This window comes from Ipomoea nil, unplaced genomic scaffold (assembly GCF_001879475.1).
Source record: "Ipomoea nil cultivar Tokyo-kokei standard unplaced genomic scaffold, Asagao_1.1 scaffold0482, whole genome shotgun sequence".
Taxonomy (NCBI): domain Eukaryota; kingdom Viridiplantae; phylum Streptophyta; class Magnoliopsida; order Solanales; family Convolvulaceae; genus Ipomoea; species Ipomoea nil.
Window position 1 is genome coordinate 2,800,958 of NW_017616910.1, and position 11,189 is coordinate 2,812,146.

Consider the following 11,189-nt stretch of genomic DNA (forward strand, 5'->3'; position numbering starts at 1 on the left):
ATATGGTATAGTTAAGCTAGGGTTTTTGTTTTTATCACATGGTTGAAGGATCTGTTAATTCCTCCGAACGGACCATGTTTGATACCACTATCACGTCTTCTGCTAGCATGGCTGTCAACTCGCTTTCTACTGCTCATCACTTTATCAGTATTAAGCTCACCTATAAGAATTATCTGTTTTGGAGGACTCAAGTCGTGCCGTTTCTGGACGGACACGGTCTCATGCCGTTCATCGATGGGAGCCAGCCGTGTCCGGCTCCCATCCTGCCCGCTGTGACATTGCCCTACCCGAGTCCAACCCCGCCTACACGGCGTGGTTTCGTCATGAATGGGCTCTTATGTCTATGTTGATTTCTTCTCTCTCTGAGGAAGTCATGTACCTTGCCGTTGGCCGTCGTACGTCACCGGAGGTTTGGGAGTCAATCGAACAGTCTTTGGCTTACGCATCTCGTGCCCGGTCACTAAATCTCATTGGCCAACTTCAGTCTCTTAGTCAAAGAGATTCCACGGTTGCCGATTATATTGGTCGTGCACGTGTTATTATGGAGGACCTATCCCTAGTCAGTCGGTCGGTTGGATTGGACGAGATGAATCTTTATGTGTTTCGGAGTTTACGGTCAGAGTTTCAAAATCTGACCGCGTCGCTTTCGGTCCACGGACAGCCCGTTACCCTTGGAGAGCTAGCCGATTTTCTCGGTGCTCAAGAATTCATAAGAGGATCCGTCACTGGCAGTTCGCTGCCCAGCGTGGCGGACAAACTTGCTGAGGTGGTCACGGTGGTCAAGCTCAAGGCGGTGGCCGGTTGCATGGTGCCCGAGGTGGTGGTCAATGTGGCCGTGACGGCAACGGTGGCAACGGCCGTCCAACTACATGTCAAATTTGTGGCCGCACCGGTCACTCAGCTTTGGCGTGTTATAATCGTTATGATCCTCCTCCACAAGTAAATTTGACATATCAGAATACTAGTTCAGATATCAATGGCTCTCAGGTATGAATTCCTTATATTGAGGCAACTAATCATGTCACTCCAAATATTGCAGCCCTATCTACATTTGAAGAGTACACGGGTAATGATACATTGCGTGTTGGTGATGGTAAGGTACTTTCTATTAGTCATGTTGGTCATGCTTCCTTTAATACCCCATCCCGTTCTTTCCATTTGTCCAATATCCTTCATGTTCCTAGTTTGTCTACATCTTTGTTAAATGTTCAAAAGTTTATTTCGGATAATAAAGTGTTCTTTGAGTTTCACCCATCTTTTTTTGTTGTGAAGGATACCAACACCAAGGAAGTTCTTCTTCAGGACAATAGCTCCGGGGGTCTATATAGGCTTCCAATCGCCAATTCGTCTCCCTCCGCGTTTCTTTCCGCTCGTATGTCTCCGTCAATGTGGCATGATCGTTTAGGACATCCACATCATCGTGTTTTACTTCGTATTCTTCAGTCATGTTCGGTTAGTGTGTCGAGTAATTCTATTCGTTGTAATTATAATTTGTGTAATGCGTGTCAATTGGGCAAATCTGCCCAATTCCCATTGTCATGTGTTGGAGTCATCCAGTTCTAGTGTTCTTGACTTAATATATACATATATTTGGGGTCCAGCTCCTTTATTGTCCATTGATGGTTATCGCTATTTTGTCATTTTTGTGGATGATTATACCCGCTACACATGGTATTTTCCATAAAATAAAAATCTGATCTGTATGTCACCTTTGATAAATTTCGTACAATGGTTGAACGTTTCGTCAACAGAAAAATTAAATCCATTCAATCTGATTTAGGAGCTGAATACAAAAAATTGCATCATTCCTTTGTTCAATTATGAATTATTCATAGACAATCATGTGCCTACACTCATGAACAAAACGGTCGTGTCGAACGAAAACATAGACACATAGTTGAAACGAGTTTAGCTCTCCTAGCCTGTGCCTCTGTTCCATATAAATTCTGGGAATTTGCTTTTGAAACTGCTGTTTATTTAATCAACAAAATGTCATCCGTTGTGTTAAATAACTCCAGTCCTCATTTAAAATTGCATAACTCTCATCCTTCCTATTCTTTTCTTCGTGTCTTTGGGTGTCTATGTTATCCGTATCTCAGACCATACAATCATCACAAAATGTCATATCGGTCCTCTCCATGTGTCTTCCTAAGTTATCCTGAGTCGTTTTGGGGGTATTGGTGCATGGACTTACAGACTAACAAGATTTATGTGTGCAGACATGTAAGGTTTGATGAGACAGTATATCCCTTTGCTACTAAAAATACCTTGCAGGCTTCTCAACCGGTAATGACTTCTCTGTGGGTTGAATCAGTTTTTTGTCCTATGACTAGGGATGACAATGGGTTGGGTGTGGGTCGGGGATGGCTACATCCATCACCCGACCCACCTTATATTTTCTCCACCTACTCCCACCTCCAACCCGCATTACGTGGACTTTTTCAAAGCCCACCCCACCCACACCGAGTGCGGGTGCCCACTACGGGTACCCACCACTTATCATCTTATTATTTTTTTTAAAAACTAATATTTAAATTACTTACATATAATAAAATAATAAAATTCACCAGTGATAATAAAACATAAAATAATAGAAATATTTAAATATAATAACTAAGTTGTTAATTTTTAAAAATAAACTAAGTGGTTTTTCCAAAAAAAAAAAAAAAAAAAAACAAAACAAAACAAAAAAACTTAGTAGTTAAATATAAAAATAGTAAAAAGATACACGAAGTTATATAAACTTTAATAAAGAACTACATACTAGTACTTATTTTACTATTATATATATACACACATACACATGGTGGGTCGGGTGGGGGTCTAGGCGGGTTTTGTACATAGAACCTGAATCCAACCCGACCCACCGCGGGTTTACTTTTTAAAGACCCACCACCCACCATCACCCAAAAAAACTCGATCCATGCGGGGTGGATTCGAGTAGATATCCGCGGAGCGGATTGAAATTGCCATCCCTACCTACGACTACTGTCGTTGCTCTGCCTGCGCAGTCTCACGGCGCCACTGATGTCGCTCCCAGTAGCGACACTGCCGCATCGCCTTCGCCGCTACACACCGCCAACGAGCCAGCCAACCTGCTCGAGCACGAGCCGCATGAACCGTCTGCCCAGCCGGCTAAACGACCTTGTGGCCAACCTCGAGACAAATCCGTGAAGTCCACAGTTCGGACTCACGAGATGAGCACTCGGAGTCGGTTTCAGGCTCCACCATCAGCTTTGACGGTTCAGGTTTGTCCTTCGGATTCCACTTGTTACACTCAGGCAGTTAAGTATCCAGAGTGTCGTGAAGCTATGGATCAAGAATTTAATGCTCTTCTTCATAATCAAACATGGCATCTTGTACCATCACAGGCATGTATGAATAGTATTGGGTGTAAGTGGGTCTTTCATACAAAACGAAAGGCTGATGGCTCCATTGAGAGACATAAAGCACAACTTGTAGCAAAGGGGTTTAATCAGGTGCCTGGACAAGATTCTTTGATACTTTCAGTCCAGTGGTCATGCCTACTACTATCAGGTTACTTCTTTCTCTGGCTTTATCATTTGGGTGATTGTTAGGCAACTTGATGTTCATAATGCTTTTTTAAATAGAAATCTATCTGAAATTGTGTACATGAAGCAATCACCTGGTTATATTGATGCTCAGTATCCAAATCATATTTGCTTAATGAAAAGGTATCTCTATAGGTTAAAGTAGGCACTTAGGGCTTGGTTTAATCGTTTGCACAATTTCTTACTATCCGTTGGTTTTGAGGCATAAAAAACGAATGTATCCTTGTTTTACTACTCACAAGGATCTGATTGTGTATATCTGTTAGTTTATGTGGATGATATACTTATGATGGGGAGTGATCAGGATCTAGTTACTCAGCTAGCGTCAAAACTTTCCACTGCATTTAAAATTAGAGATCTTGGTGAACCTGGATTCTTTCTTGGAATTGAGACAGTTAAATGCAATGATGGAATTTTGCTTTCACAAAAGAGATACATGAATGACATTCTAAAATGTGCTGGATTGGCAGAATGTAAAGAACTATCTACTCCTATTTCTACCTCGAAACCCGTGATCATTGATACAGGCTTGTATGATGACCCTACACAGCACAAGAGTTTGGCTAGTGCAGTACAGTATTTAACTATCACTCGTCCTGATCTTTCCTTTGTAGTCAATCAGTTGTGTCAACACATGCATGCTCTTACAGTTTCTCACTGGGAACAATTAAAACGAGTTTTGAGGTACGTTAAAGGAATTATTTCTTTTAGTTTACGAGTCAGAAAGTCATCTTCAAGGGAAATTCATGCCTTCTCTGATTCTAACTGTGCTGGATGTCCGGAGGACTGAAAATCTACAAGTGATTTTGCGGTGTTTCTTGGCTCTAATCTTGTGTCCTGGGTCTGCAAGAAACAAAGAACTGTTGCTAGATCTTCTACTGAGGTTGAATATAAGGCTCAAGCAGATGTCTGTGCTGAGGTAACCTGAATTATGTCACTCCTGCGAGAAATCAAGATTTCAGGTATCTCTGTCCCTAAATTATGGTGTGACAATCTTGGGGCTACATATATGTGTGCTAATCCAATCTTTCATGCTCGCACCAATCACGTAGAGATAGACTATCATTTTATACGAGATAAAGTTGCTGCTGGAGATATTCAAGTTAATTTTATCTCAACAAAAAATCAACGTGCAAACATATTTACTATGCCTAGTCCTAGGTTTTTTTTTTCTTAGAGACAAGCTACAGGTTACTATATACCATGTGCTTGAGGGGAGTATTAGGACTCTTTTGTATTTGAGTCATAGTATGACTCCCTGTCCTAGTTTTCATATAATTCCTCTTGTATATATTCTCCTAGTCTGTACAGTTGTAATCACAGTTCATCTAATACAATTTATACAGTTCTCATCGTTTATATATATATATATATATATATATATATATATATATATATATATATATATATATATATATATATATATATATATATATATACCCTTAGGTCATTTTATATGTTAATCTAAACAGTTAATTTTTTCAAATATGTTTTTACCAACCGTTGATATAATTCGTTGGTCAAATTCGCTAATATGATTGACAACAAATCCCTCAAGTAGTTAATTTGATTGACTTTATTAATTATATTTTTTGTAATTTTTTCATGTTACTAATAAAATACTTGGTAAATAAATATATAACATTATTTTGTATTATAACTTTGATATTTAATTAAAAATAGTGCACAAAAAAGATAATAGACAATGTAGCGAATATATAATCAATTGATGAATTTGAATGTAAAGAATTTTTACATTGGATAAATATAAAGACAATATAACTTATAAAATTATTTCTCTTAATTAATTTATTGATACTGAATAATTTTTTTTTTAATAAAGACATTGTAGGGACAATGTAGCGAATATAATCAATCGATGAATTTGAATGTAAAAAATTTTATATTGGAGAAAAATAAATACAATATAACTAATGAAATTATTTCTCTTATTTAATTTATCGATAATGAATAAATTTTTTTGAATAAAGACATTGTAGACACATAATTCTAAATTAAAGAAATACATATGTATTATTTTTTGTTGTAGTTACTAAATTATTATTTAATTTAATATGAGTAAAATAGAGTACTAATTATGCCAACTTTGATTGGGATGAGGTTCGAACCTAAGCCCTTTCTTATTGAAATCAATGAGTAAGTTAACGGTGAACTAACATAAATTAACGGAAAAGATAATATTTAACGGAAAAGTTAATGGATAATCATATTCATTAAGGATAAATTAGGAAATCTTAAAAGGAAAAATTAAAATCTGATCAATTTAAGCCATTCATTTGATTAAAAAATTTGACCGCCATTTTTTCTACCCATTATAGGTCTAACTCTCTTGGGCCCTTATTAGTATATATATATATATATATATATATATATATATATATATATATATATATATATATATATATATATATAGGGATGCATATATATATAGGGATGCATTCAGGTGCGAATAAGTGCTCAGGAGTGAAATGCGAACGAATCAGCGCGTGACACGTGTCCAGATCTAATAACTTAAAAAAAAACGCGGTGGCATTTTCGTAAATAATTGAACATCGAAGTGCAAGTAAAATCGCTTACAAGTGCACCTACTTTCACCTATAAGTGCATGTAGTTTTGCCTTGTTAGCATTCACTTTCCGCAAACATTCATGCACCTGGGTGTGCTTATAACTATATGTGCAACTATTTATAACTATAGGTGCAACTACTTATAACTATAGGTGCACCTACTTTCACCTATAAGTGCATGTAATTTTGCCTTGTTAGCATTCACTTTCCGCAAACATTCATGCACCTGGGTGTGCTTATAACTATATGTGCAACTATTTATAACTATAGGTGCAACTACTTATAACTATAGGTGCACCTACTTTCACCTATAAGTGCATGTAATTTTGCCTTAGCATTCACTTTCCGCAAACATTGATGCACCTGGGCGTGCTTATAACTATGTGTGCAACTATTTATAACTATCGGTGCAACTACTTATAACTATAGGTGCACCTACTTTCACCTATAAGTGCATGTAATTTTGCCTTGTTAACATTCATTGATCTGAGTTCAGCGGGTAGTAATACCCCTGAAAATCACTCGCAAACATTCATACACCTAGGTGCAACTACTTATAACTATTTGTGCAACTACTTAGAACTATAGGTGCAACTACTTATAACTATAGGCGCAACTAAGTATTGATGCTCAGTGTAAATTTTTACTTGCACCGATAATACATTTTACATGCACTTGTAATACATTTTACTTGCACTTCGATGTTCAATTATTTACGAAAATGCCACCGCATTTTTTTAAAAAATCAGTGTTTCTCATCCATTAGATCTGGGCACGTGGACGGACAGAATCCATTCCTATTTCGCGCCTGGGCGAAACATTCGCACCTGAGTGCCATTCTATATATATATATATAGTGTATTGCGTGGGATGCAAGGCAAGAAGAATGGGATGGAATTAAGTAAAGGAAGAAGGTAGTTAACTTATTAACACTTCACTGCAGCTTGAATTGGATGTATTATATTCCAAAAACAAGAAGCATCATATATATCATCTTCCCCGTACTGATGAATAATGTAAGAAGTTTCCCGTCCGGCCTCAATAATAATAATAATAATAATCACACCATATCGATCATCATCCACTCGATCCCATCCATCCCGCAACTAACAGTACATCCTCGGCCGTCCACAAACACATACATTCAGTCGATCACCAACCAAACCTCATTATACAAGTTGTGTAGTGTTGTCATTATAAATTAGATCCATTTTCGATCAGTTAAGAATATAATGGAGGCCTCAGCTCGCTCGCTGTAGTGTTAGTTTGTACTTCTCCCACTGTACTGTGGTGAAGAAGCTAAGTTTTGGACAAATTGAAACTGGAAACTTCAGTCCTTGGCAGCTAACCCATAGCCCAAGCTCATCATCAATAATCAATTACTTCTCCGATAAGCCACCCCATCCATCTCACTATCTCAGCTCTTTCATTTCCGCCGCGGAATCATATCGCCACATCTCTACGTTCCTCAATATTATATATGTTTTTTTTTTTAGAGAAATCCTATATATATTCCCAATCTGGTTCATATGATATACTAGATTATTATGCATGTGAGGATTATGACCCTGATTGGTAAAATGTTAGTCTATAAGTCAATTTTGAAACCCAAAAAATTACTTAGCTTTTTTAATTAACTTTAAAAAAAAAAAGAAATTATACTAAATAGAACATCTAATTTACCAAACACCTTCTTACAATAAGCTAATATTATCAACTAATTATACCCTCTAATTAACCTAATCAACTAACAACTAACATCCATTTACTAAAGAGGACCATAGGAATATTACACTTTAACTACTCATGATTTTATTGCCTAGCTCGACTCTACTCAATTTCGATTTGATTTGATGATAGCATTAATGGATAATAATAATAATGCAGCCAAGAAGTATATATATTAATTGCTTGGGTAATTACTACACTTAATTTAGGCATGTAAGTTGTATCAATTACTTTTATATATATATATGCGCTCATATGTGGTCATCATTTGCCATATAGTCGTGTGGTCTAATCTGCATCATTCAATCATTTATATTCAAAAGCGCGGGACAATCTCAATGCACCATGTATCATAATTTCTATACTGTAGATTCATAATTTTTATACTGTAGATTCATAATTTCTATACTGTAGATTCATAATTTCTATACTGTAGATTCATAATTTCTATACTTTAGATTCATAATTTTTGTACTGTAGATTCATAATATCTGTAACAACAAATGAAAAACAAAATTATGAATCTACGTTTTCAAAAAAAAATTAAAAAAGTATAAATCTACAGTATAGAAATTATGGATCTACTCCTGTGTTCACCATGTGCATAGTGAACACGTTTCTACAGTATAATTTACCTATTTACCAAACACCCATTTACCTTTATAAATTATATATTGCACTCCATTTAACATATGAGGGAGTACATAAAAAGTGAAATGAGAATAGGAATAGTATAATAAAACTTGACCAATTTTGTTTTCATTTTCGGTCAATCAATGAAAATCACGTGACAAAAGTATACATTTTATATTTAAGAGTCTCATCAAATATTAACGTCATATTAATTTAGTTAAGTTGGTTTAACCAATCACCTTAAAGTCTTATTTGAGTGTTTTTAAAAAACCTAATAAGCTAATGTATCAAAAAATCATATTAATTAATGACAATATACTATATTAACATTTAGTAGAAATTTTAATCAAATTAAACTTTTTATCTATAGATATGAAGCATGTATAAGATGTGTCTTCACGAATAGTTCAATTGGTTACAAGGTGAAAGATTACACGTAAGTCACGTAACCAATGACGCATAATTGGATTCTAGTAGCTGCAGTGTAAAAATTTTACCTGGCCTCTTGATTGTTGGGGTGGTTTTTTATGGAAATAATCTCTGTAGAATTGAGGTGTGAGAGTATGGTGACAAGAAATTTTATCTTTTTGCATCCAAGTAGGCTAAGAGGCACAAAATACCAAGAAATAAAAGGAGAGAAAATATGAAAATAGAAAGCACTATACATTTTGTATGCTTGGTTCTTTGGATTCCACATCATGTGTGATCATTGGTAAGAGTAACATGATTTTCATGGGATGCTTTGATCATGACGACTCCCAACATTAATCCTACATTGCCACCAACATTATGCCATAAAAATAATGAAAATCCTAAAATTAATGGCACAAACTATCAATAAGTTAATCTTATGTTATTTTACACCACCATATCATGATTATATTTAGTATACTTTTTAACAAAATTAGAGACGTTAAGGTAGGTAAAAATATGCAGGATGAATTAGGGAACAAATTATTAGGGTTATATTATCCATATTAGACTAGGACTATATTATTCGTGTTAGACTAAGATTCTATCTAGCATTTCTATATATTCGCTCCTTGTACTCTCAGACATTATTATTGAATACAACACAATTATATTATCATCCAAATATTTTAGTTCGCGAAGAAATGGGCAATTTATATCGTGCACCAGGGCGCGCATTGCATTGTGCGCCCTGGTGCAAAACGACGTCGTTTTGATTTTTTTTTTTTTAAATTTCGCTTTTCTGTGTCGACTGTTAATTTTCTTAAAAAAAAGTTTCATGTTTTGAAAATGTACATAAGTGTATACTAGAATATACATAATTTTATAACAAAATACACATACTCTTTTTTGAAAAGATAATACACATAATCTAACATACTCCGCAATACATAATATACATAAACTTTTAACATAATACACATAAATTCTTAATATAATACGCATAAATTCCATGTTTCGGATGTACATAATTGTATAAAAAATGTACATAATTGTATAAAATATGTACATAATTGTATACTAGAATATACATAATCGCGTCAACTTCATACACAACTTAACAAAACGACGTAGTTTTGGGAGGGGCGGGGCGCACAGTGCTATATGCGCCGTGGTGCAGGGTATAACGATTGGAAGAAGTGGGTCTCGTAAGTTCACAAAGGCTTGAGAAACTTTTAGTTCATGTATTGTGAAGTATGATGTAGTAAATACGGGCGTATACTATGAAATACGGTGCTAAGGTTGGTCCCAATTATGGTCCTTTTGCCTAATTTACTTGTTGGTTTAAGTTAAGAAGCTCGAAATACTTAACAGTGGGTCAGAGAAGTTCCCGAGTTAACAGTTAGCGTGTAGAAGTAGTCAAAAGTCCTTCCCTCTAGCAATTAATGTTGTATTTATAGAAAGGAAGAAGGAACAGACTCCGGTCTTATGACATGTACGGCACATGGAGCCCACGCACATGCTCAAAATGGGGCCCAAAGGGACTTGACCATGTGCCCTGATATTCTTGAGTTTATTGGGTTTACCATCATTGCATTCTGCCACAAAAATTAGGCCGGTAGGTCGGTCCTGACCTGATTAGGCCAGGACACAACGATTATTAGAGCAACTGCATATGCTGCCTATTACTGAGCTCGGTAAGAGAGATGGTCGGAAAAGGTTACGTATTAAGTCGGTGAAAGTCTGATCGAGTTTTATTCACATAGTGAATCTGTTACCGACCACTAAATACATACGGGTTATCGAAGAATAATCCCCGTCAGAGTAAATTGTACTATCCCTCTCTAGTCTAATAAAGCAAATAATAAAATGTTATGGAGCATAAAGTATATGCACATATAATATCGTAAAAATTTATAAAATTTCCTTCAATCATATTTGAAAGTTTACAATTTCCTATTATTTTTTAGATCATTGGTGTCGAATGGCAATAAGTCTTATATCAAGATGCTCCTTACATGAGTTTTGAGAGTAATTTTTATGAATAATAATATTTGTTTTTTTTAATACAACTGGCTCTATTACAATGTAGTATCTGTTCATATACTTTCTCAACCTATTGAAACACAAAGAACCAATAGCGCCTCCACTGAGACTCGAACTCATAACTTTTCTTTTACTTTTTTTTCTTGCACTTTACTAATATGACTGTGCATGTCTTTTTTTTTTTTTTTTTATTGAATAAAATTAAGATATA

General features: G+C 35.5%; 1 protein-coding gene across 1 annotated transcript; it reads left to right on the forward strand.

Annotated features, from left to right (window-relative positions):
• The first annotated feature begins 373 nt into the window (after positions 1 to 373).
• LOC109173527 lies at positions 374 to 4,362 on the forward strand. Its single transcript, XM_019322767.1, has 5 exons — positions 374 to 800; positions 1,040 to 1,098; positions 1,273 to 1,452; positions 3,012 to 3,537; positions 3,839 to 4,362. The coding sequence occupies exons 1-5, from the start codon at positions 374 to 376 to the stop codon at positions 4,360 to 4,362; spliced, it is 1,716 nt and encodes a 571-aa protein (XP_019178312.1).
• Positions 4,363 to 11,189: the final 6,827 nt, after the last annotated feature.

What these genes read in the sequence shown, in the direction of transcription:
- LOC109173527 (XM_019322767.1), top strand. Translation starts at nt 374, where the DNA reads ATGTACCTTGCCGTTGGCCGTCGTACGTCACCGGAGGTTTGGGAGTCA. An exon ending in CAAGCTCAAGGCGGTGGCCG is followed by an intron (nt 801 to 1,039) that starts GTTGCATGGTGC and finishes CAAATATTGCAG; the next exon opens with CCCTATCTACATTTGAAGAG. An exon ending in GTATTCTTCAGTCATGTTCG is followed by an intron (nt 1,453 to 3,011) that starts GTTAGTGTGTCG and finishes CTGCCTGCGCAG; the next exon opens with TCTCACGGCGCCACTGATGT.